Source organism: Oncorhynchus gorbuscha, linkage group LG18 (genome assembly GCF_021184085.1).
Source record: "Oncorhynchus gorbuscha isolate QuinsamMale2020 ecotype Even-year linkage group LG18, OgorEven_v1.0, whole genome shotgun sequence".
NCBI classification, from domain to species: domain Eukaryota; kingdom Metazoa; phylum Chordata; class Actinopteri; order Salmoniformes; family Salmonidae; genus Oncorhynchus; species Oncorhynchus gorbuscha.
In genome coordinates, this window is record NC_060190.1 from 20,605,699 (window position 1) to 20,628,616 (window position 22,918).

The 22,918-nt window shown below is 42.1% G+C and overlaps 1 protein-coding gene across 2 annotated transcripts; it reads left to right on the plus strand.

Annotated features, from left to right (window-relative positions):
* Positions 1 to 264: 264 nt before the first annotated feature.
* Positions 265 to 20,952, plus strand: LOC124003580 (beta-1,3-galactosyl-O-glycosyl-glycoprotein beta-1,6-N-acetylglucosaminyltransferase 3-like). Of its 2 annotated transcripts, none has more exons than XM_046311938.1 (3): positions 265 to 492; positions 10,999 to 11,296; positions 12,601 to 16,534. In XM_046311938.1, the coding sequence occupies exon 3, from the start codon at positions 14,518 to 14,520 to the stop codon at positions 15,832 to 15,834; it is 1,317 nt and encodes a 438-aa protein (XP_046167894.1). In that variant the 5' UTR covers positions 265 to 492; positions 10,999 to 11,296; positions 12,601 to 14,517; the 3' UTR covers positions 15,835 to 16,534. The 2 variants fall into 2 exon arrangements, with proteins under 2 accessions (XP_046167894.1, XP_046167895.1); XM_046311939.1 differs by lacking the exon at positions 265 to 492 and adding an exon at positions 20,893 to 20,952 and having other exon boundaries at positions 10,548 to 11,296; positions 12,601 to 15,838.
* The last annotated feature ends 1,966 nt before the right edge of the window (positions 20,953 to 22,918 follow it).

Below are 22,918 nucleotides of genomic sequence, written 5' to 3' on the forward strand. Positions count from 1 at the left end.
GCTCTGGCGGATCCTGGCTGACTGGTGGCTCTGGCAGATCCTGGCTGACTGGCGGCTCTGGCGGATCCTGGCTGACTGGCGGCTCTTGCGGATCCTGGCTGACTGGCGGCTCTGGCGGATCCTGGCTGACTGGCGGCTCTGGCGGATCCTGGCTGAATGGCGGCTCTGGCGGATCCTGGCTGACTGGCGGCACTGGCGGCACTGGCGGATCCTGGCTGACTGGCAGCTCTGGCAGATCCTGGCTGACTGGCGGCTCTGTTCCTTCACTGCCCATCGTAGAATATCACGGGGTGTTATTGAGAGCTGGATGATATATTAGAAAACAGTGGAAGGTCTGTAGTTCCTGAGAGGCTTGATTTTGCTGTGGTCTCTGGGAGGTTAGAGAACCGTTGAGGATCCCATGACGGGCTGGTCATTGTCCAGGAAACAAAAGTTTAGAGAGCTACTTCGTAGCAATGGAGAGTCCTTGAAAAATCAAATGGAATGATTGTTGTGAGTACCTAAGAACTTCTTACGTTTTATATGGATTCTGTGAATATATAAACATATGATGAATTGTATGTGTGTATAATCGATTACTAGAGATTTGATAAAGTAATACTGGGAATATAATTAGATACAATTTAAACCACCCATTCGTAGACGTATGTAGGTTTTGAGTTGGTATCTTTAATGGATAATTTGATAAGCATTATTAAACTGTCTACAAAGTCTGGGCAATTGTGCTCTAGAAACTGATTGGAGTGTGTCCACTTTTGGTTAACTTACCCTAACGATGTAACTATAAAACGCGTATTGGATTTTCTCCGTCCGTGTACTACATTTGAAATAAAACTGTCCTTAAGGCCTGAAAATGTGTTGCTGGATTTATTGAATAAACATTTTTCCATAAAGTTAGAGCGATTTAGGATGGAATCTCAACGTAATTTATAACGTCGTACAAAGCCTAGGGTATCCAACAAACAAATTATCATTGTGTGATTCATGTGATGTAGTAAGGTAATCGAAATACGTTGCATGAGAAAACATAATTTACTTTTATTAAAAAGCGCAAAATCTGTTTCCTAGTCAATGAATGTCGATTTAACTCGTTGACTGTTAATCTATTCATTTGGCGAGTGTGAGAATCTCGCCAGGGAAACGCTTGGACATTTAATTAAGGCTATTTTCTGGGAATTGTGTTGTTATAATGTGCCTGATTTTACGTCTACAGACAATTTTAAATTGGATTATTTACGGGGCTTCTTCGTCATTTCAATAGCATTGGGTATATGGATGGTATTGACTAAAATCTGGGTTTCTGATTGTAATTAAACTATTGGTATGTTTGCCTGGAAAGATACGGCAGCCAGTGTTTGTTTAAGATATAAACTCTATGTTTTAACAGCTTGCTTAGTTCAAATTGAAAGACTAAATCATTCAGTATGAATAGCGAGGCGATTTCGATGTAATACTTTGTCTGTTGCCTAAATGGTCTGCTGGAATAACATATTGAGAATGGAGTCGTATTTCAATAACTGAATCAAAGAAGAGACAGTTACCTATATCTAATTAATTCTAATAATAGCGGATATGTAATTGCAATAGAGCTGTGCCCACCGAAAAATGTGTTTTTTATTCTTATGGATTGACTGATGTATTTTTTGAATTTGGTGCATTACATGTTATTTTTAAAGTCTTGGACATTTCATAAATGTGAAGAAGAAAAAGAAGAGAAAGTTGTAGAGTTTGTTTTTAATCTTACGATAGGGGTAAGCGCAGAATGTTGTTTGAGTATGGGGTATATTTATTTCCTACTGGTAAGAATAGGAGAGTTAGTTGTGCTCGCTAGGCTATATCTGGCTGTAAGGGATTCAGGTCTGAATAGTTGAACCGGGAAACGTTTTGTAATAGTTTCTGATTATTGTTGCTTGGTTTTGTTGTTTAGGGAAACACCAGTGAATTTGAGCAGGAAGTTAATGTATGCTACCATTATAATCTGTTTCCATTAAGTGGAACAATGTCCGGACATTAAAATGGATCTGCTGCCATAGATTTGGGTTTTCTGTTTAAGAAAAGTACTGAGTGGAGGGGGAGCCTGGCCATTTAGAATCTTGAATACAAGACAGGCGTCACTGTATTGCACAAGATTTTTCCAACTCAGGAGCTCATGCTTTCTGGGAATGTAACAGTGATGATAGCTATTGGGCTTCCTATCAAGCACTTTGAGAGCCTGTTTGCAGACAGACTGAATGGATTTTAATGTTGTTGTAGAGCAAGCTTGGGCCCAATTAGTCAAGTAGTATGTTAAGTGGGGGAGTATCATAGATTTGAAGTACCGTTTTGTTACCTCTGTTGTCAAACAATTTCATATGTTTTGGAACTTAGCTAGGTTCAATTTGGTTATGTGAGTTACCTTTTTCATTTGCTTTTTAAAAGAAAGGTTGGAATCAAGTATGATGCCGTGGTACTTCAAATCAGATACCACCTGGAGCTTTTCCCCTGACACAGCCATCTGGCTCAGTGGCATCAGTTGTCCTCTTTGTGAGGAACATGCAGACTGTTTTGTTTTACATTGAGATGATAACATGAGTCCCTCAACCACTTTGTCATCTGGACCATTACTGTAGTGTGTTCTTGTGTAGCTTGTTGTTTGCTCTTTGCATGCATATATCACTGTATCATCTGCATACATTGGAACGTCAGACCCAGTACAGACAGAAGGAAGATCATTAATGTACAAGCTGAACAGTATTGACCTTTGGGATACTCCCACATCGTAGCTAAGAATGGGAAACAGTTAGTTTTGACAATTACGATGATGAGACAGCACCTACTTTTTAAAGGTTCTGGATTTGTTAAACAAAAGGTTTATATTTTGTTAAGGGAATTTTTATCAATAACAACTAATTATGTATACATCAGAATACTATTATGTTACTGTATATGTATGAATTTTCTTTTTAATCCTAGTACTGAATATAATGTGTGTAAATATAATCAAGAATTAGAACAATGACTGTCTGTTCCTTGGTAGAAATTAATGAACTATATCCCCAGACTGGCTAGAATGCTTATCTACACAGGCTGGCCTTGGCTCTAGACGATGTGGGAAGGCTTGAGAACTATACAGCCTTTGTACCAGTTTCAAGAAGAGACGGAACAGTTAGAAAACGCTGACGTCATTTTCAGTTTATAACCTGTGGTAAAATGTATCATGGGCAGTACTCTCGAGAATAAACGCTGCTGGTTGATTTTAAAGACTGGTCTCTGTCGATTTTATACAAATAAGAGTCTTACAAATTCTTATGAATTGACAGAATGTTTAATTTTAATTGGGTATTAAAACATAGAGGAATTTATTTCCTGTAACAATTGGTCCTTCGAGCCGGATCTAAATACCCGTCCCTGCCATCTGAAGGTAGTACGCCAAAAATCGTGCACGAGCGGGTTGGGTCCCGTTATTTAAGACCTGGCCTCTGAATTGAGGGTGAAAAGACCAGGCCGGTGTACACCCCAGACCGACAGGGATGGTGACTCGATCCCACGAACGGTGCTTTTCCCAGTCGGCGGCAAGGTCAGTAGCCTTTATTCTCGAATTTGGGAGGAATTATTTGGGATATTTTTTATTAAATGTTCTAAAGGATTTAATCAATGATAGGTGCTTGAATATTCTGAACAAATACAATGGGTTTCTACTTTGTGTTTTAACCAAAATCGATAGGAAGGAAACAGGTCTGAAATTACCTGCGGTAAGGTGCACTACCATAAATAAACTAGAACTTAATAGATCCTGGTTTTGCAAGCCGAAGGATAATTAAGGGTGGGATATAGTACTTATTGTTAGATAGGACGGTCGTTCTGTACAAATAGGTTATACCTAAATAAAGTTTAAACCTAAGTAGTCTATCTGTATATGGGAAGTAGTCTGACTATGAAAAGTAGCACATAGATATATTAAAACAGGTGAGGATAAATTAGGCTTGGTGAGAAGGCAGGGTAATTCTAGGCGAACAGAAAAATTTAACCTGTTCAATGCTGAAAAAAATTAATATCCAAAGAGGAGGAGAGGGAAACCTAGTCTAGAGTAGTGAGATATGAGATATTAACGTTGAAAGTCCCAAGAAGAATATTATACGGGTGAAATGTAACGTCCGATCAAAAGTCAAATCGTTTGACGAAGTTTCCAGAAAGGAGAAATACATATAGAATTCCATACACATTGATTATCATTAAAGAGACACACACATAGTCAGACAGAAGAGCAACTAAAATAACTGTGTAATGATAAAAACAGGTCGTAGAAATATATACACATAGATAGTGATAAATACCATAGCTACAAGGAGCAGCAAGGATTTATTAATCATGGGTAGCAAATTCTCCAAGGAGGTCCCGGAATGGATGAGATTACCGTTATATGGAGCAGAAAGACAGAAGGAATATTGATTTCTGCTTAAAATGGGAAAAAAGGTATGGTTTTGATGGGCATCTAGATGTTGAAAAGTTTGAATTTCTTATAAAAACAGATACATAAGGAATGTGGCAAGGACATGCAGAAGCAGAATAAACAAGGCTTATATACAGCCAGGGTCTGGCTTTCGGAAGCCAGAAAAAGAGTGGAAGGGGATCGAAAAAAAGAAAGATGTAAAGAGTCAAGATACTCTGCCCTCCGCTCCCACAGCTGGAAAAAGTGGCCAATTGGGTGGGGGTGTGGATCAAAACCTACATCCTTCTCTAGTGGACCAGGCTTACAGAGATAATCCCGACGATGAGGTGGTGATGGCTCAGAGGAGAGTGCAATTGCAGCTCCGTTCTGAGCCTCCCCCAGCTTATGATCTGGGAGCGGGTGGTGTGAGTCCGGAGGGACAGATAGGCATGGAGAGAGAGCAGGAACTGATTAGGGCAGTATTGAGGAAGGTGCAGATGGAAAGGGCATTGGTAGAGACTCAGACAGTGAAGGAGGAAGATAGGTCGGGGAGGGAAAAAATCAGACACCTTCACCGAATCAGAACCGATCAGGCCTACTCAGAGAAACCTCCGATATAGGAGAGGAAAATAGACCAAGGCATAGGAGAGATTTTCAGTATTATAGAAGGGAAGAAGACAGTGCAGAGAGAGAAGAGCAGTTTCCCCTGATAGAGCTACCCAACTCCCAAGCTGGGATGGAGGGCAACGAACCCACTGTTCGGGTCTATCGACCCTGGACACAGAGGGACGTAGAAAAGGCAGTAGAAGGAATCTCATACCCTAAAACAGGAATGGCAGGGTTTGAGAGAGATCTAAACGGACTAGCGTCCAGTTTCAGGCTAAACACAGGGGAGGTGGAAAGAGCAGTTAGAACCATAGTGGAAAAGGATTGGTTTGCTGTGCACGGAGCCTGGGTGCCAACGGGGTATGATGGGGACATTATACAGTGGAGCGCGGGACTTGGAGAGCCATTCAGAGCAAAAATGACAGAACTATGCGCTAACCTAACTGAACATTACCATCGACGCGCCGACTTCTCTAAGGTAACTGAATGTAGACAGGGAGAAAATGAGACAGTCAGTCAGTACCTAGAACGTTTAAAAGATGTATTTAATGCCAACAGTGGTACGCCAGAACCAGCCCCCGGAGGGGATCAAAATACTCCTTATCATCAGCAACTAAAAATAGCCTTATTAACTGGAATGCGCGTTGAAATCAGTAAGGAGGTGAAAAATAACTTAGTGGGGTGGGGGTTGGCAACTCTGGCAGAGGTAAAAAGATATGCGATGCACCACGAACAGCACGGCAGACAGAAAAAAAGGAAAAAAGAGCATAGGAATGATGAGTTTGTAATGTCAGTACTAGATGATAAAGCAAGGGGAGGTAAGAACAGAGAGAGCAGGACGGGGGCAGATAGAAAGGGAACGTCAGGTAAATGGGGGTGAAGGGGAGCTAAAATGTTATAATTGTAATCAAAACAGACATTTCGCCAGGGAATGCGAGGCTCCATGTGGATATTGTAAAAAAAAAGGACATCAAGAGCCGCTATTGTAAACAAAAACCACAGGGACAGGGGGGCAAAAAGGAAAAGGGAGAGAAGCGCCCAAAATCTGACTCAGACAGCGACGAAGACAAATCCTGACTAGAGACTGATACTGCTAAAATAGTCAGGAAAGAAGTAGTGGACTGGTACGACGAAAAGGACAGCGACTGTAGTAATAGCACTTCAGACCTTAACAATTTAGATAAGATTGACGCAGAGACTGAGGTATTTGAATTAGCAACAGTAGATCTTGCTCTTGCTCAGGAAGAGAAACCTTTTTTGACACTTACAGTTATGGGAAAGATAATTACATTTCTGTGTGATACGGGGGCATGCAGGACAGCCATATGCAGTGAGGATGCACCACAAGGGATTCATCCCTCAGGGGATAAGATAACTGTTCATTCTGCGTCTGGACATCACTGTGTAGAGAGACTCTCGACTCCCATAACTCTCAGATATGAAATGACTGAGGGGGAGGCGACGGTCCCAGTACTCATATCAAAATTGTGTCCGGTGAATCTATTGGGGAGAGACGTCATGAAACTGTTGAATATAGCCATAACACCTACAGACAAAGGTATGAAAGCCCAGGTTGTTAAAAATAACATGGTAATCTGTGGGGAAGGAGATCCGCATTATTGGTATAGTCAAGATTTATTGAGGGGAGGTTTAACAGCCATACCCAAAGCATTGTTGGAACTAACAGATGATGTAATATCAGGACCCACTAAAATGTCTCCAGATGACTTGCACTGTACACTGTGGTATAACAGACACCCCGGCCCCGACCTGGTATATGAGGGGGCACTTCTGAAAACCACTGAGCGAACCATTGGTCTGAAAGGGCTTTACTATGATTCAACTCATGCAGCTGTGGAGGTGGAACTGCCTACTCATATCCAGGCCCTGTACAGAGAAAAAATGGAGTCCCCATGTGGCTCCAGCTAAAGAACCCTCTGGGCAGTGGAAGGATATGAGATATTGGGTGACAAAGGGGAAAAGGCTAACACACTGGGTAACGGGGAGGGAAGGGTTACAACATAGCCCATCCACTGATAGATACAGACGTAAACTGAACTGGAGAGCAAACTGTGCTCCCACAGTGCACATTAGTGAGAGTGGGGGGGTTCTGAGAAGCAGAATACCTGTTGACAGAAGAACAGGAAGAAGATTTAAAAGGAATACCCGAGTATCTGTGGTCTCAGGGTCCCGGGGATGTGGGATTAATTAAAGGAGTAACACCGGTACAAGTTGTCCCAAAATCCAATTATAGACCTTTACCAAAAACAATACCCATTAAAGCCAGAAGCAATTAAAAGAATAACACCCTCTTTTGAACAGTTAAGAAAGGGAGGGGTTATCATACCGGGGGATGAAGCGTTCTGTAACTCACATCTTTTTCCAGTAAAGAAGGCATTCCCTAGCACTGACTGTAGAATGGTAATGGACCTACAGGGGGTCAATAACAGTATGATACCAAGAACACCTTGTGTACCAGATCCGCATACTCTGTTAAACCAGCTGAAGCCTGATAATGCTTACTTTACTGTGATAGACCTTGCTAATGCTTTCTTTAGTATTCCACTACACCCAGACAGCCAGGGGTGGTTTGGGTTCACATTTTTAGGAAAATAGTCGTTTAGTCCAAGGTTACTTGGAAAGCCCCACTATCTACAATCAGGCTATTACTAGGAATCTTGGAAAATTTGACCCTCCACGGGGAAGTCCAAATTTGACATACGTGGATGATATCCTGTTGACTAACTCCTCACAGGAGGCCTGTAAAGAGGATACTCTTGCTCTGTTCCTCTTCATAGCTGACCAAGGTCACAAAGTTAAGCTCTGGCAGGAACAAGTTATCTATTTAGGACACACCATAACTCAGGAAGGGAAGCACCCAAACCATTGAACAAAAAACAGATGATGAGTTTCTTGGGAATGATTAACTATTGTAGAGCATGGGTCCCACACTTTGAATTGCATACAGGGTTACTTAGTAATTTGATCTATGGTAAGGCTATGACAGCTAAAGACAAAATAGTATGGACAAAAGAGGCGGAGAAACAGTTTGTGGCTATTAAACAGCTATTGATATCTGACAGTGTTCTGGCATTCCCTAGGTATGACTGTGAACTCACACAGACTGTGGATTGCAGGGAGGGGTCCATGACATCAGTGTTGACTCCGGTAAGCCGGTGGCCTATTATTCCTCCCGTCTTGATGAGGTGGCACAAGCAATGCCCCTGTGTTTGCAGTCAGTGGTGGCTGCATCACGGGCTGTGGAGCAAATGCAAAACCCCAGTTGACAACTATCCCTTTTCCACTTAACGGAATTAATTCCCCTAAGGGAATGGCCTGTATGGTAAAGCTGTTCACGAAAGCAGGAAAGCCAGATAATGACAGTTGTATTGATTTGCATTATTCATACCCCCCAAGTTCCCCTTAAATCAAGACTTTCTCCCTTTACAGTGCCCGGAAGAGAATTTTACTGTTTGGCCCGGTACAGTACTCATGGGAAATATGTGGGGGAAGTTAGTACCTGCAATAGGACAGAAAATATTACCACTGACGAGACCATGTCTGATTTGACAGGCTGGTTGAACTCTGGGGATTTCAATAAGGTAAAGTGGGCCAGGGCTGACATCTGGTGGTTGTGTGGGGGAATGATGTTCTGGCCAGTATTACTGGCAGATTGGACAGGATTATGTGCCCTTGTACATTTGGGAATGCCTTTCACACTCATTCAAAACCAAGACATGAAGTTAGCCAAACGGGAGAAAAGAGGTACTCCATCTGGGTCTTTTGATGACAGAGTATATATTGATAACATTGGAGTTCCACGGGGGATGCCAGATGAGTTCAAAGCAAGAAATCAGATCCTAGCAGGATTAGAGTCAAGCATTTTCTGGTGGTCTACTCTCAATAAGAACGTGGACTGGATTAATTATATTTAATATAATCAACAGCGCTTTATCAATTATACCAGAGATGCTATTAAAGGTTTAGCAGAACAGACTGAAGCAACCAGCCTGATGGCTGGGCAGAATAGAATTGCATTAGATATGTTATTGGCTGAAAAGGGAGGAGTATGCGTGATCTTCGGGAACATGTGTTGTACTTTCATCCCAAATAACACAGCTCCGGATGGATCAGTGACCAAAGCCTTAGCTAATTTGACCACCCTAGCTCACGAGTTGGCAGAAAACTCTGGGGTGGATACTTCTCTGACTAATTGGTTTGATAGTACGTTTGGAAAATGGAAAAATATTATGATCACTGTGTTATGGGCTACATTCACCTGTGTGACTGTTTTAGTTTTATGTGGCTGTTGTCTAATTTCCTGTGTACGAGGCCTTATTTCCAAGACTCTGGAGAAATCGATGACACAACAGATGGTTAGGTACGGGCCTATTCTGGCCTGTGGAGTGCTGAATGCATGTCTACAGAACAAGTAGACGAATCTGGATCCTTCATTTGCGGGGAACTTATGTTTGATGAGACCATTTTTGATATTTAGGGAGGTTAGGTTATATCTTGTTTCAATATTAGACTGTTTTTTTATGAAGATTGTAACAAAAATCCTGATAAGAAGAGTTATGATTCTGATGTAGGCCTAAAAAACAGTCAGTGCGAATGCAAGTAGTGGTTTATGTTAACTTCTTGCGACTCTCAAACTAATTAGCATAAAGCAGCAGACATAAATCTTCATAGAAAATCTTCCTATTCATGAAAATCACAAATGAAATATATTGAGACACAGCTTAGCCTTTTGTTAATCACACTGTCATCTCAGATTTTCAAAATATGCTTTACAGCCAACGCTAGACAAGTTTATCATGGCATAATGCTATGCTAGGCTCTGCTAGCAGCAGGCAACATTGTCACAAAAATAAGAAAAACAATCAAATTAAATCATTTACCTTTGAAGAACTTCGGAAGTTTTCACTCAGGAGACTCCCAGTTAGATAGCAAATGTTCCTTTTTTTTTTAAATATTATTTTTGTAGGCGAAATAGCTCCCGTTTATACTTCACGTTTGGCTGAGAAATCGACCGGAAAATGCGGTCACTACAACGCCAAACTTTTTTCCAAATGGCAAACGTTGTTTAGAATCAATCCTCAAGGTGTTTTTCACATATCTATTTGATAATATATCCGTCGGGACAATTGGTTTCTCATTAGAAGCGATTGGAATAATGACTACCTCAGTACTTTATGCAAGATTTTCTGCGGGAGCCATCATGTGATCATTTGCTCAATGTGGTCCCTTACGGCTATTCTTCAACATAAATGCGTAAAAAGACGTCACAATGCTGTAGACACCTTGGGGAATACGTCGAAAGCGAATGCTCATTCGTAGCCCATTCACAGCCATATAAGGAGTCATTGGCATGCAGGGCTTTCAAAATATGGGGCACTTCCTGGTTTGATTTTTATCTGGGTTTCGCCTGTAACATCAGTTCTGTTGCACTCACAGACAATATCTTTGCAGTTTTGGAAACGTCAGAGTGTTTTCTATCCAAAGCTGTCAATTATATGTATAATCCAGCATCTTGTCCTGACAAAATATTCCGTTTAAAACGGGAACGTTTTTTTAATCCAAAAATGAAAATACTGCCCCCTAGTTACACTCACATATAAATGCAGAGCCATTTACTTTATGTTCATATTCTTATTTTTCATTATTTCTTACTGTTGCATTGTCGAGAAGGAACCTGCAAGTAAGCATTTCGTTGGACAGTATATATGATGTGTATCATATACATATGACTAATAAAACTAATAAAACTCTGTTTACTTCCTCAATTGACAGAATTTAAATGGAATTGACCCCAATCTCTGATGAGAGCGCAATATCAGTGTCAATGCTCCCTTCTCTATCTGGCATTTGTTCAAGCTGATGTCTTCTGCTTTACACCAGCTGGCTGCTCTCTTGCTCCAAATGTTGCCAGACTTCTTATCTGAAGTGCTGACTGGCTTCTTCCTCTGTCGCTGCTGCTTCAGTTTAGGTCTCTTGGACTGGCTCAGTTCCTGATCGAGACTATACCTGCTTCCAGGAAAGTTACCCGGACACCTGACTGGCTTTGGCACAGGCCTCCACATGCTTCACAGCACTCTGTGACAGATCTGGATGCTGCAGGGCCTGCTGGGTCAGCTCAGGACACGACACAACCTTCTGAGTTAAGCCTAGACAATCAAACCTCCTCAGGATCATCTTGATCACAGAGGGGTTTCTGGGGTCAGCATACAGGAATGACTCCCAGAGGACTGTGGCCTTGCGTTGGTCAGCAGTTCCAGCACGGTAAGTGGCTTGGACTTTGGAGTCAAGAGATGGAGCTGTGGTCGGGTTGTTCTCACCAGAGAACAGAGACTTGGCTGGTAGGCCACTTTTAATATGGAGACTGAGGTTCTCTAAGGTGTGTCCTACGGTAACCTCAGCACACAGATCCAAGAAAATGTGTTTTCTCTCAGAAGAGAGAATTAGAAGAGATTAATCCTATGTACACCTGAAGAATGGGGATAGTATTTCGATTTTACAAGCTAGTTGAATTTACACTATTTCTTAAAGACCCACTCCAGCCTCCCTAGCACCTTAGTTATCATCTGATTTACTTAACAAAAGGTGCATTTCAGCAGCTGGTGCAGATCTTCTCCTGACATGGCACAAGTGGATGGGTGGGCATTTTGTCCTCTATTGCTCCTCTATTGTTCCAGCAATCAAAGGGGAATGCTGATGACATCTGAGTTCACCAATCAGAGAGACCAACTCATTGAATACATTTTTTTCTTCTCCTGAAAAAACACTATTTTGCTCAAGTATGTTTACTTCACCCTTACGTGCCGGTACTTTACTGTATATATACTCGGAATATCGTTTTTCAATGGAGGAAGAAAAAAAATAGCTGGAAAGTGTCTTTAACAAATGGACATCTTGATTTGAAAGGCTCTGGGAAGATAATTATTTTGACTATTTAGAGTGTTTGTCATAGGCCTACAGGTCAAACCAGTCCACTTTCTACTAATGTAGTTTATGAAAGTTAAATCAGGAAGGCTGGTCTGAATGCATAGTCGCGGGAAGTAGGGGTGCACCATCAGCACCCCCTGAAATATATGAAGAAATATTTTTTTTTTCAATAGTTCTGTATAAGCGGACCAATAAAGCCGTCTCCTCCTGCTCAGCATCATTCAAATGCCAATCTTTGAACATCTTTGCCCAAAAGTGTTGATATTCATTCATCCTCATCCATTACACCTAATAGCACAACAAATGGCTTAATATCAATATAATACCAATATAATACCAATACCAATACTAAATATGTGACTTTTCTTTCTTCAAAAATGCATAAAACATTGTGTAAAAATATCATGAAGCCAACAACAACAAAAATACCCACAATCCTCTAATAAGGAGCCACATGTTAAGTTGAGAGAAAATGTTATGCAAGTTGTTTTTACATGCAAATAATCATTCAGTTTTGCAATATATTAAATTGAATTTACATTTTCAAAAGTCAAGCTTTTTTAACACAAAAATTAAGTAAAACCAGAAACATGCATGAAAATCATTACATTTACTAACCCACTGAATTTTTTTTTTTACAGTGCACCACCAGATGGTTTGGACTTTACCACCACCTCCTCAGAAGGAAATCATTTGGCAGAAATAACATATTGTTTTACTGTATCATTTATCAATACAACTGTCAAGCAAAGCCTTGTTATTGCCTCTTTAACGACACAATTGAAGCAATAAGGAAAGCTGTGATGGGAATTTCAGTTTACTGTAATTGACCCCAACCATTTCCCTACCAGAACCTGCTCCAATGTTGTTTTCAGTTTACTTCCTGAATTGAGTGAATTGACCACAACCAACCCCGGACTCTCATGACAGGTTTAACTATTACAATTAGTAACTGGAGATCTGGTCCTGGTAACCAAGATGACATCCAACCATGACCTGCATAGGGCCAACTGTTTTAGATGTTCATGACTCTATATGAAACAAATATATTGTAATATCCAACAATATTGGTTGCGTGGGGTAAATTGGTTAGAATTCTGTACTTTGGAGCATCAGGCCATTCATTGGAACTGCTGAAAATGTTGGTACCTTTTAATTTAAAGTATAAAGCCATGCCTGCTAAAGTGAATGATTACCTACTCATTTTAATGTGAAGTGTGTGTGTGTGTGTGTGTGTGTGTGTGTGTGTGTGTGTGTGTGTGTGTGTGCGTGCGTGCGTGCGTGCGTGCGTGCGTGCATGCGTGCGTGTGTGTGACATTAATCATTTAACAGCAGTTCTCCCAGGCTATGGTCTGCAAAAATACTAATAATACATACAGTACCAGTCAAAAGTGTTGTATGTATCCAACAATATTGATTGCGTGGGGTAAGTGGGTTAGAATTGTGTAATTCAGAGCATCATGCCAAAACTTGTAAATGATGAAAAGTGTGATATTGTAGGTTAGTAATTCATTTTCAACCACATTTGTTCCAAGTTTTGTACCTTTTAATTTCAAGCGTTTGAAAGCAGTATAAAGCCATGCCTACTAAAGTTAATGATTACCTACTCACTTTAATCTGAATTGAGTGTGTGTGTCATTCATTCCTGAATTGAGTGAATTGACCACAATCAACCCCGGACTCTCATGACAGGTTTAACTATTACAATTAGTAACTGGAGATCTGGTCCTGGTAACCAAGATGACATCCAACCATGACCTGCATAGGGCCAACTGTTTTAGATGTTCATGACTCTATATGAAACAAATATATTGTAATATCCAACAATATTGGTTGCGTGGGGTAAATTGGTTAGAATTGTGTACTTTGGAGCATCAGGCCATTCATTGGAACTGCTGAAAATGTTGGTACCTTTTAATTTAAAGTATAAAGCCATGCCTGCTAAAGTGAATGATTACCTACTCATTTTAATGTGAAGTGTGTGTGTGTGTGTGTGTGTGTGTGTGTGTGTGTGTGTGTGTGTGTGTGTGTGTGTGTGTGTGTGTGTGTGTGTGTGTGTGTGTGTGTGTGTGTGTGTGCGTGCGTGCGTGCGTGCGTGCGTGCGTGCGTGCGTGCGTGCGTGCGTGCGTGCGTGCGTGCGTGCGTGTGTGTGTGACATTAATCATTTAACAGCAGTTCTCCCAGGCTATGGTCTGCACAAATACTAATAATACATACAGTACCAGTCAAAAGTGTTGTATGTATCCAACAATATTGATTGCGTGGTGTAAGTGGGTTAGAATTGTGTAATTCAAAGCATCATGCCAAAACGTGTAAATGCTGAAAAGTGTGATATTGTAGGTTAGTAATTCATTTTCAACCACATTTGTTCCAAGTTTTGTACCTTTTAATTTCATGCGTTTGAAGGCAGTATAAAGCCATGCCTACTAAAGTTAATGATTACCTACTCAATTTAATCTGAGTTGAGTGTGTGTGTCATTCATTATTTTACAGAAGTGCTCCCAGACTATGGTCTGCACAAATACTAATAATACATTCTTTAGATAAATCATTTTGTTATGGGTCCTCTTAGGCCATCATTATCACATATATGCTTCTTCAGAAACCTCTTTCTCATCCTAATGTCTGCTTTAATCTCACTTCTCGTCTGGAACACTCTGAGACGCCCAACCTGTTCTGAGAGAAGCCCGCTCCCAGCACCTGACCTCCTGCCACAAGACTACGCAGACGACCTGCCTGCCTGCTCAGCCATCATCAGAGGAGACCTGAAGGGCATCGACAAGGAGCAGCTCAGAAGACTTCTGAAAACAAAGAATAAGCCCAAGCGTCTGTCTGAGGCATTCTACCACGACGTGACCCGAAACTGTAAAACGTACATTACAGGCAGAGGGTTCGTCATGATGCCCCTGAGTGTGGAGGAGAGAGACTTCCCCATCGCCTACTCCATGGTGGTCCATGAGAAGATTGAGATGTTTGAGCGACTCCTGCGTGCCGTGTACACACCTCAGAATGTATATTGCGTGCATGTGGACCAGAAATCCTCAGAAGAATTCAGGACTGCTGTAAAGGCTATTGTGACTTGTTTTACCAATGTGTTTGTGGCAAGTAAGACAGAGAGTGTGGTTTACGCATCGTGGTCTCGAGTGCAGGCAGATCTAAACTGTATGAAGGACCTGTTGAAGTCACCTGTCCAGTGGAGGTACCTGCTCAATACCTGTGGAACAGATTTCATTAAAACCAACGCAGAGATGGTTCAGTCACTCAAACTGCTCAACGGGAGGAACAGCATGGAGTCTGAGACCACCGTCGACTATAAGAAACACCGGTGGCAGTATCAGCACAATATAACCAATAACATAGTAGTCAGAACAGACGTTACGAAGAGCCCTCCTCCAATCAGCACCCCCATGTTTTCCGGAAATGCCTATTTCGTGGTCTCGAGGGACTTTGTCCATCACGTGTTTGACAGCCAGGAGGTTCGGGCCCTGCTGGAGTGGGAGAGGGACACCTACAGTCCTGATGAGCACCTGTGGGCCACTCTGCAGCGCATGCCCTCAGTGCCAGGGTCTAACCCTCCTCACGTCAAGTACCATGAATCAGACATGAACGCCATCGCTCGCATGGTAAAGTGGAGTTACCTGGAAGGAGATGTGAGGAAAGGAGCCCCATATCCACCCTGCTCCGGTGCCTCCAGGAGAGCTGTGTGTGTCTACGGGGCTGGAGATCTACGGTGGCTCCTACAACACCACCACCTCATCGCTAACAAGTTTGACCCAGAGGTGGATGATGTAGCCGTTAGATGTCTGGAGTCCTACCTTCGTTTCAAAGCAACATATGGTTCATCTGGAAGTATCCGGAAAAAGCTACGAAATTAGAAAGGTTTGCACATACCGTAATGTACATTTTTTTTGTGTGTTTTGGTATAATTTTTACGTGGTTGTTTTACCTATTGAATTGAACGCACTGATTGGAAGAGGCTATGGATAAGAGCATCTGCTAAGTTATACCAAAAATGTGCATTTTCATGTTGCATTTAGAATACACTCTCTAAACAACAGTTATATATTTACACAGTCTATATAATGTATATAGATATAGGTTGTACAAAAAAAAATCATAATTGGGGTGTTCAAATATGTTGAGAATTGTGGCACAGGAGAGTCTGAAAAGAATGAAATACCCTAACCCTGTTCAATGTCAGCAGCAATTTCCAGTGTGAAAATAGACAGTCAGAGGATTTTCTTCTGAATAACTGGTCAGGGTATACCACGTTCCATTCAACTTCAGGCAACTTTGATGTAAGGCTTGATAACACCAAGGCAATCACTTGGTTGCGGTGACTGAAAGGCTTGGATAGCTGTGGATTAGTGAGGAATGTGGGCAGAGGTCAGATGAAGGGAGAAGGAACCGTTTTATTACACACTTCATCTGCCGAGCAGCAAAGATGTAGTGTTTAGAGGTGCAACGAGGAGACTCTGCCTAAAGGAGGGTATAAATAATGGTGCTGGTGGGAACATGATTTTGTCTTTTCAGCTGTTTGACCCAGTGGGTGAATAAACTTGGTTTGAGCTTTGACTAGTTTTTCACTCTGTTTGCCAGAACCTAACACATTGTTACAATAGCCTAAATATACAATATGAAACAGCCTTGGAAGTGAAAGCCAACAAAATTCATTATTTTATGAACTTGTTTAACTGCATTGATATGGCTAAAAATACAGTGCTTTCGGGAAGTATTCCGAATAAATACTTTTCCCACATTTTGTTACAGCCTTGTTCTAAAATTGATTCAAATGTTTTTTTCCTTATCAATCTACACACAATACCCCATAATGACAAAGCAAAAACAGGATTTTATAAATGTTAGCACATTTATAAACAATAAAAATGTAAATATCACATTTACATAAGTATTCAAACCCTTTCCTCAGTACTTTGTTTTAGCACCATTGGCAGTGATTACAGCCTCGAGTCTTCTTGGGTATGACGCTACAAGCTTGGCACACCTGTATTTGGGGAGATTATCCCAGTGTTCTCTGCAGATCCTCTCAAACTCTGTCAGGTTCGATGGGGAGCGTTGTTGCACAGCTATTTTCAGGTCTCTCCAGAGATGTTCGATCGGGTCCAAGTCTGGGCTCTGGCTGGGCCACTCAAGGACATTCAGAGACTTGTCCCGAAGCCACTCCTGCGTTGTCTTGAATGTGTGCTTAGGGTAGGTGAACCTTCGCCCCAGTCACCACCATGTTTCACAGGTAGGGATGGTGCCAGGTTTTCTCCAGATGTGATGCTTGGCATTCATGCCAAAGAGTTCAATCTTAGTTTCATCAGACCAGAGAATCTTGTTTCTCATGGTCTGAGAGACTTTAGGCGCATTTTGGCAAACTTCAAGCGGGCTGTCATTTGCCTTTTACTGAGGAACTGCTTCCATCTGGCCACTCAATCATAAATGCTTGATTGATGGAGTGCTGCAGCGATGGTTGTCCTTCTGGAAGGTTCTCCTATCTCCACAGAGGAACTCTAGAGCTCTGTCAATGTGACCATCAGGGTTCTTCTCCCCTGATTGCTCAGTTTGGAAAGGTGGCCAGCTCTAGGAAGAGTCTTGGTCGTTCCAAACTTCTTCCATTTAAGAATGATGGCGCCCACTGTGTTCTTTGGGATCTTCAATGCTGCAGAAATGTTTGGGTACCTTCCCCAGATCTGTGCCTCTACACAATCCTGTCTCGGAGCTCTACTACCAATTATTTTGACCTCATGGCTTGGTTTTTGCCCTGTCAACTGTGGGACCTTATATAGACATGTGTGTGCTTTTCCAAATCATGTCCAATCAATTGAATTTACCACAGGTGGACTCCAATCAAGTTGTAGAAATAGCTCAAGGATTATCAATGGAAACAGGATGCACCTGAGCTCAATTTTGAGTCTCATAGCAAAGAGTCTGAGTACTTATGTCCATAAGGTATTTCTGTTTTTTTGCTTTGTCATTATGGGGTATTGTGTGTAGATTGCTGAGTGAAAACATGTACTTTATCCATTGTAGATTAAGGCTGTAACGTAACAAAATTGATGCATGTTGTGTTTATATTTATGTTCAGTATAGTTAGTAAAAATGTCAAAAATATAATTCCACTTTGAAATTATGGAGTCTTGTGTGTGGGCTAGTGACATAAAATCTCAATTTAATCCATTTTAAATTCAGGCTGTAACACAACAAAATGTGGAAAATGTCAAGGGGTGTGAATACCTTCTGAAGGCACTGAAACTGTCAAGGGAAGCCGCGTTGTTGCCTTTCTAACGAGGCAATCGAAGCAATAAGGAAAAATGGAATGGTAATTTCAGTTTACTTCATGAAATGACCCCAACCAACCCCAGTCTCTCATGACAGGTTAACTATTAAACTAAATGGAAGTGGTTCTGGATAAGAGTGTCTGCTATTTCATTAGACAGTATATATGACGTCAATGGAAGTTGTAAAAAAAAACTCATATGACTCATATCAATTTTGCCTTTCATGTCTCTCAAAAGTTGGCTGCATTGTTTGTCAATTCCGAACCAAATAAACTGTTCACCTCAAGCAAATAAATGACAATATTGCTTGGCTAAGTTGCCTTACTCTTTATCTCTCCTTTTCATTTGAAGAGAATGCCACCTGCTGATTGAAGTATGATATCAAATAGTCCTTAACTGCCCATTTGAATTGATAAGGAACATTTCATGATCTCTTTTTCATGTTAGCCATATAACCCACTTGAGCAGACATTGTTGAACAAAGTGCTCATTCTACTAGCAACAAGTGGCGGTTGAGCTGCAAGTATTGCATTTGCCTCTGACATTAAGGGTGATGCACGTGAATTATCTCTGGATGGAATGGCTAATGACATCTTCGAACGTAAACTTGCCCAACAGTTTTGATATCCATTCATCATGATCCATTAAACCTCATAGGACAGCAAACAGCTTAATATTCATATAGAAAGTCCTCATGAGCACATGTGGCCCACTCTGCAGAGCAGGCCCTCAGTGCCCTCTCCACATCAAGTACCATGAATCAGACATGAAGCCATTGCTCCCATGGTGAACTTACCTGGAAGGAGATGTGAAAGGAAAGGAACCCAGGAAAGGAACCCATATACACTCTGCTCTAGTGCATCCAGGATAGATGTGTGTCTCTACTGGGCTGGAGATCTCTGGTGGCTCCTACAACACCACCACCTCATCGCTAACAAGTTTGACCCAGAGGTGGATGATGTAGCCGTTAGATGTCTGGAATCCTACCTTCATTTCAATGCAACATATGGTTAAGATGGGAGTGTCTGCTTAGTTATACCAAAAACATATTGTCATAAACCTGGGGCACATAGAATGCACTGTCTTTACGACAGTTAATTCACTAGGCCCACGCAGTCTAAATAACATGAATGGAGGTTGTATAAAAAAACTCAAAATAGGGGTGTTCAAATAAATCAATAAAGACATTTAAAACTTCATTTTACCCTCAAATTTGCCTTTCATGTAAAGTTGGTTTCACTAATCAATATCACTTGCTATCTGAGCGTCATGTCTGTCATTACACAAAAAAAACATCAGTATGTGAAATTGTATAAATGAGAAAACATGTTCAAAGAACAACAGCTGTCAATTCTCATTCCTCCACAGCACACCTGTTTTTAAACATGCACCTCTACTGAGAACAGCGGAGTCCCTGCATAACCTTCCGAAAACATTTAAAACCCGCCTTCTTTGAAGAGGAGGCCTATCTTATATAACTTTCACCGCGCACCCGATGCCATACCACCACAGGGTGACTCACAACACTGTGGTTAGAATGGGCGTTATGAAGAGCCCTCATCCAATCATCTTTAAGAAGACAATAGATGGCTGTTCCCAAATATATTTAGATGAATACTAATATATGGTTCTGGTTGTTCCTAAATCCTGGTGAAAGATCACTTGAGTTGGTTTTGGCTTGCTATGCTATGGCTCAACATCCACCATCATTTCCACCTGTAACATAGACTATTGTTTGTCTTTCTCTATCAAAATGCTATGGTTGAGTTTTTGTATTTATTTACTTCTGTTCATGGAAGGTTAAGTTCCAGAAAGTAGATGAAGAAGAAATTCATATTTCTAATTTATTTAAATAGTATTACAGTGTTACTAATTTGTCACCAGGAAACAAACCAGTTGCCTTAATCTTTCACGTATTTTTCATATCAGTAGACTGCCATCTTCTGACGTGCGCCGTAAATGCAATGGTCAAAGAGGTCTATAATGACCATTTGAATTGATGAGGAATATTTCATGACCTCTTTTCCGTTATATATTGTTTTTGAAAGCCATTTTGTATTGTTACACAGTCACTAAACTCAGTGGTAATATTGTACCACCACCCTATTTTATTCCTATACAGGCCTGGCCAGTTTGATGTGCAGGTCTCCTTTCTCTCATGACAAATGTTTACATTTAACTCACATTTAAATTGTGGAATCAAAGTACATAACTGACAGATGTTATACTAATTAACCCCCCCACACCGCCACCCCCCCAAAAAAATAAGTATATGATGATGTAATCCTTACGAGCCATGTGTTTAAGTTTGTGTCTGCAGAGCCATTTACTTTATGTTCATATTCTTATCTTTCATTATTTCTTAGTGTTGCATTGTGTCAAGAAGGAACCTGCAAGCAAGTATCCTGTACATACGACGAATAAAACTAAACTTGTGTGTTCCACTTTAAAATTCCCTCATTGCCGCTCTATGAGGAAAACTGTCATGTTTGTCATTTATTATCTTGTCTTGTCCCTGTGCTTCCCATGCTATTCGTTTCCCTCTGCTGGTCTTATTTGGTTCTTTCCCTCCTTCTAGCCCTCTCTCTCCCCCTCCCTCTCTCACTCTCTCGCTCTCTCTTCTCTCTATCGTTCCGTTCCTGCTCCCAGCTGTTCCTATTCCCCTAATCATCATTTAGTCTTCCCACACCTGTTCCCGATCCTTTCCCCTGATTAGAGTCCCTATTTATTCCTTTGTGATCCGTTCCTGTCCCGTCGGTTCCTTGTATTGTATTCACCATGCTGTGATTGCGTTTCGCCCTGTCCTGTCGTGTTTTTGCCGTGATTGTGTATCACCCTGTCCTGTCGTGTTTTGTGCCTTCATCAGATGCTGCGTGTGAGCAGGTGTCTCAGTCGACTACGGCCTGCGCCTACCCGAAGCGACCTGCAGTCTGTGGCCGCTTCTCCAGTTGTTTCCCCTCTACAAGTCTAGAGGATTTCTGTTATTCCGTTTTGGACTTTAATAAACTCTGTTTCTGTTAAGTCGCTTTTGGGTCCTCTTTCACCTGCATGACAGAAGGAACCGACCAAGGAATGGACCCAGCGACTTCAGACGCTGTTTACACTGCCGTCAAGATCCAAGGAGCCATGCTCGGCAGACACGAGCAGGAATTGTCTGCTGCTCGCCATGCCGTGGAGAACCTGGCCGCTCAGGTTTCCGACCTCTCTGGACAGTTCCAGAGTCTACGTCTCGTGCCACCTGTTACTTCCTGGCCTGCCGAGCCTCCAGAACCTAGGGTTAATAACCCACCTTGCTACTCCGGGCAGCCCACTGAGTGCCGCTCCTTTCTCACGCAGTGTGAGATTGTGTTCTCTCTCCAACCCAACACATACTCTAGAGAGAGAGCTCGGGTTGCTTACGTCATTTCACTCCTTACTGGCCGGGCTCGAGAATGGGGCACAGCTATCTGGGAGGCAAGGGCTGATTGCTCTAACAAGTTCCAGAACTTTAAAGAGGAGATGATTCGGGTTTTTGACCGTTCAGTTTTTGGTAGGGAGGCTTCTAGGGCCCTGGCTTCCTTATGCCAAGGTGAACGGTCCATAACGGATTATTCTATTGAGTTTCGCACTCTTGCTGCCTCTAGTGAGTGGAACGAGCCGGCGCTGCTCGCTCGTTTTCTGGAGGGACTCCACGCAGTGGTTAAGGATGAGATTCTCTCCCGGGAGGTTCCTTCAGATGTGGACTCTTTGATTGCTCTCGCCATCCGCATAGAACGACGGGTAGATCTTCGTCACCGGGCTCGTGGAAGAGAGCTCGCATCAACGGTGTTTCCCTGCTCCGCATCGCAACCATCTCCCTCCTCTGGCTTTGAGACTGAGCCCATGCAGCTGGGAGGGATTCGCATCTCGACTAAGGAGAGGGAACGGAGGATCACCAACCGCCTGTGCCTCTATTGCGGAGTTGCTGGACATTTTGTTAATTCATGTCCAGTAAGAGGCCAGAGCCCATCAGTAAGCGGAGGGCTACTGGTGAGCGCTACTACTCAGTCCTCTTCATCTAGATCTTGTACTACTATGTCGGTCCATCTACGCTGGACCGGTTCGGGTGCTACATGCAGTGCCTTGATTGACTCTGGGGCTGAGGGTTGTTTCATGGACGAAGCATGGGTTCGGAAACATAACATTCCTTTCAGACCGTTAGACAAGCCTACGCCCATGTTTGCCTTAGATGGTAGTCATCTTCCCAGTATCAAATTTGAGACACTACCTTTAACTCTCACAGTATCTGGTAACCACAGTGAGACTATTTCTTTTTGATTTTCCGTTCACCGTTTACACCTGTTGTTTTGGGTCATCCCTGGCTAGTATGTCATAATCCTTCTATTAATTGGTCTAGTAATTCTATCCTATCCTGGAACGTTTCTTGTCATGTGAAGTGTTTAATGTCTGCCATCCCTCCCGTTTCTTCTCTCCCTACTTCTCAGGAGGAACCTGGCGATTTGACAGGAGTGCCGGAGGAATATCATGATCTGCGCACGGTCTTCAGTCGGTCCCGAGCCAACTCCCTTCCTCCTCACCGGTCGTATGATTGTAGTATTGATCTCCTTCCAGGGACCACGCCTCCTCGAGGTAGACTATACTCTCTGTCGGCTCCCGAACGTAAGGCTCTCGAGGATTATTTGTCTGTGTCTCTTGA

What these genes read in the sequence shown, in the direction of transcription:
- LOC124003580 (XM_046311938.1), top strand. Translation starts at nt 14,518, where the DNA reads ATGGGTCCTCTTAGGCCATCATTATCACATATATGCTTCTTCAGAAAC.